The sequence below is a fragment of the Halyomorpha halys genome, unplaced genomic scaffold (assembly GCF_000696795.3).
Source record: "Halyomorpha halys isolate HHAL.00 unplaced genomic scaffold, Hhal_1.1 Scaffold2376.1, whole genome shotgun sequence".
Lineage (NCBI taxonomy): Eukaryota > Metazoa > Arthropoda > Insecta > Hemiptera > Pentatomidae > Halyomorpha > Halyomorpha halys.
Genome location: NW_027113841.1, coordinates 38,142 through 42,063, shown reverse-complemented (window position 1 = coordinate 42,063; position 3,922 = coordinate 38,142). Strand labels below are relative to the sequence as shown.

At 35.6% G+C, this 3,922-nt stretch overlaps 1 protein-coding gene across 1 annotated transcript in view; it reads right to left on the bottom strand.

The window, feature by feature from the left end:
* Positions 1-3,922, bottom strand: part of LOC106691465 (uncharacterized) — a gene marked incomplete at both ends in the record, with an annotated part of 19,100 nt that overhangs the window by 4,091 nt on the left and 11,087 nt on the right. Inside the window, one exon of the mRNA XM_067051152.1 lies at positions 3,530-3,752. Within this exon, the coding sequence (XP_066907253.1) occupies positions 3,530-3,752 (223 nt within the window). The remainder of the gene's footprint in view (positions 1-3,529; positions 3,753-3,922) is intronic.

Sequence of the window (3,922 nt, the reverse complement as noted above, 5' to 3'; positions counted from 1 at the left end):
ATATATATCAACTGTCTTTTAAATTCAAATAACTATATTTATAACACATATTATTAGTTACCATGTAGTGGCATTATAAATACATTTTTCCAATAATGGAGATGTTTAAAAAAATTATTTAAGTTTTTTCACCTCATTGAACGCCTAGAAATGTATGACTCAGACTTCCAATTTATGAGGCTCTTGCATCCTCTAATGCCCGGGCAAATCTTCCTCCTGTTAGTATGTATCAAAACAATTTCTATTGAAAGAGAATTTTCTTTTAATTTTACTTTTCATGTATTGTTCATATTTTTTAGAACTTCAATTATCATTAATTCATCTCAAAATTCATATATTTTTTTAGTATTAATTTCAAGCTCACATTATTTTTAAGTGTTTCTTTATTTTTTGTAAGTTTCAAGTTTAATTTACTTGCACTATCTTTCTTTTTTATTTATTTTAGTTGGTATATTTTTCATTTAATAAATTTAAATCCTTTTTAAACTTTACGTTTAAAATATTACATTATAAAATTCGACTCATCACTAGATCTTTCTCATCTACTAAATTTATTATAGTAAAGTTTTTTAAAAACTTACATCCGTCGTTACCTGTATATTTAAATAAATATATTTGTGATCCTCGGAATAATATAATCAGTTTTTCTACTACCCTTTCTTATGCATCTTCTATGTTTTTTTTTGTTTTTTAATCCCCCTCCCTTGCCATTTCTGGCATACGGAGTGCGGGAGCAGTGGGGTTGTGCGCAGGGGTTTGCGCATAATGGATCTTCTATGTATCATGGAATAAATTAATTTTAAAAAATACTCCGTTGATGAGATTTTTTTGTTTCTTAGGTCGTGAAATATATTCAGTCGCTCCCAATGAGAATGTTTCTCAGCTTTTTTATTCAAGTATATAAGGATATATTTGTCAATTAAATCCACTCTTAGTTTGCGCCCTGTGTTGTGTTTCCTCTTTTCACCCATTATCAGTGACTATGTCTACTCATGAAGTTGTCTGATATTGTTTGATCTCAGTATTATTAAGAAGAAAGTCAAAAGAAATTTCGAAAAAGGTTGATAGTTATTGTAAAATATTATCACAATTAACGATAACAATTAGCCCATATTAGCCTACAATAAAGGAAACGTTCAGCCTAGAATGTTTAACTGTTCCCTTAGAACGAAAATAATTCCTTATAGTATTAAAACGTATCACAGAGCCTTCGCTGTCATGATAGTGATTTTCCATCACGATGGCACTATTATACTGTTAGACTATTATTCATGACAGCGTCTGCTGTTTCAAATAGGAGAAAAGGAAAACTGAATTTTTAAAGCATTAATGAAACTATTAAATAATTATTTTTTTAAATTCCTCTTCTTTTTTTATATATATTTTTTTTCTCAATGAAGTACATAATTATTGCACATTCTAATCTGCATAAACTGGCACGATACTCGTATATTACGCAATACAAGGCAAATGGTTTTAACCCAGTGACGGCGACCGAGGGAACTCATCTAGTCACAGTGGATGTATGGTTTCAACACCGTTACACGTTCACCTGTGTTTATAGGAGACCTTGGTCTGGTCACACATCGGGTGAAGCTATTACTACAGCACGCCCAGGCGACGAGCCAGCATATTGTCCTGGGTGACTTCAATGCCCGGCACACCGCCTGGTTGTGTAGCAGCAGGTATCCACTGGGTACCTACATCACCAAGGCCAAGCTGGCTTTCTTTCACCCGGGAGTGCACACCTTTAGGCATGTGTCTTGCCCTTCGTGTACCTCAACCCTCGACCTGCTCCTGACCAGAAATATGCACTCGGTCACGGATTGTCTAGCATTACCCTACGGACCATCGGACCACAGGCATGTACTTATAATTTTAAGGGTACGCCTGCCACACCACCGGCAAGCAAGTACATAATCCACAAGGCCTTCTGGAAAGAATACAGATCGGGAGTTGCCGAAGCACTGCCAAAAATGGTACTATATCGCACACCGAAAGAGGTGGACTCAGCGGAGCAGGTGATCACCACTACTATCCAGGAGGCAGCCAATAGAAACATACCAAAGTTCGTGAATGGAAGACCGCGCTCTAGCATGACCATCTTATATATATATATATATTTAAATAAATGATTTCTAAAATATTAATTTATTATGAATGGTGTGTTAGTTAACCCATAAACAGCTGGAAAAAAGGCAGCATTTAAAAATAAACTTCCACATATAGTTCCAAGGCTTGTATGTTTGTGATAGATTTTATAGGGGTGAAGATGAGAATATTCAAAAATGGCTTTAGGATTGGCCGAAACCTAACTGAAGTGTTGAGTGTATAAGTATAGAATAGAATAAAAAGAGTATTTTTTTATTTAGTAAATTAACAACTATCGTATAATATTACCATTTAAAAGAATACAAGACCGAGTTATGCGTTGGACGTTCGTTGAGTGCACACCATCTATCCTCATACGCTGCCTGCTCCAGACAGAAGTGAAAAATTGGGTGTTGCTGAACTAGGAAGTAGCCAGTGGAATGTGTGACTATAAATCTTGCCATGGCTTAGGGAACCCTACACCACACACCACACCTACCGCAATTTTCAGATCTTTGTTTTTGTTAACTTCACCTACCATGGTTTGTCTTTTAATTTTTTTATTTCTGCTTGCCACATAATCAATATTCTGCTTTTAATATGTTACATTTTTTTTTTAATATCAATATTGTAACTCGGACTATCTTCGTTAACATACACTATGGCAGAGTAATGGGATTGCATGATCTGAACATGATAGTGACGAGAAATCTATCAGAGATTGCCTGATCCATATTTTGATCGATTTTATTCGATGGTTCTAACATCAGATTTATGCACGGCTTGCAAAATAAATAATTATAATATGTTGTAAAATTTGAAAAATACTATTTTTAACCCGACTAATATTATTATTGTATATTTTGTAATTTTACATATACCTTTTGGTGTATTGTGTGACTTTGTGTTTCATTAGACAACCTCCACATAGTATTAGTATGAATTCGTGAGGGGAGAAACCTTATAACAAAAACACTCCTGACGTTGTACTTCCACATAATGTAGCATATCCCTGCTTCAGAGGCGTTTCGACCATTTTAGTGGCCGTGTGTCAGTAATGTGTGTACCATTTAGGTTGTAGTGTCCAGCGAGTGAAATGTTTTGTAGTTTTCTTATTATGCCAGTCACAAAAAGTATGCCCCTTGTTTAATGATTTATTTATAGAGGAATCTAGATTGAAAGATCTGTATTTACTGAAGGCGGAATTTTGGAATTGAAAGTCTACATAGGACTAAGCTACATGTTTATTTTAAGTTTGTTAGTGAGTGAAAATTTATTTCTATTGTGTAGTAGTATTCTTCATCATATACCATCATGAATGTTATGTCGGAATGACATGGTAAGAATGATTGTACCTATACTTATTCCAATATTTAAAAAAAAATGGCCTAAAATCTGGATGTAATTTAAACAAACGGTATTCCAGACAAGTACTCACTGCCAGCTAGAATACTGAGCCAGAAGCATTGAGGTAGAGTGTGGTCCCAGCTGAAGTCGTCACCATCGGCGAAAAAGAGGACCTTGAGCAGATTCAGGGAGGGCCCAGGCCTGCACCTCGGCGGTCCGCTGCAGTTCTGGGCGAACCCGCATCCGCTCAGGGTCAGCTGTTCCAGTCTCTTGCAGCTTCGAAGGATCACGTGGGGGTCCACTTCTTCCACTACCTAAGGAATAAAAGAATCTCTTAAATATTATTTTATACCCGTTGTTCCGGTCATCTTCAACAAATGAATATATATCTATACATATAATTATGAGAGATAGCTGACCGTGGATGATAAATGAGGAGAAGATGGTTGGGGGTGCGGTCAATGAATCAATTTCATTGACCGCA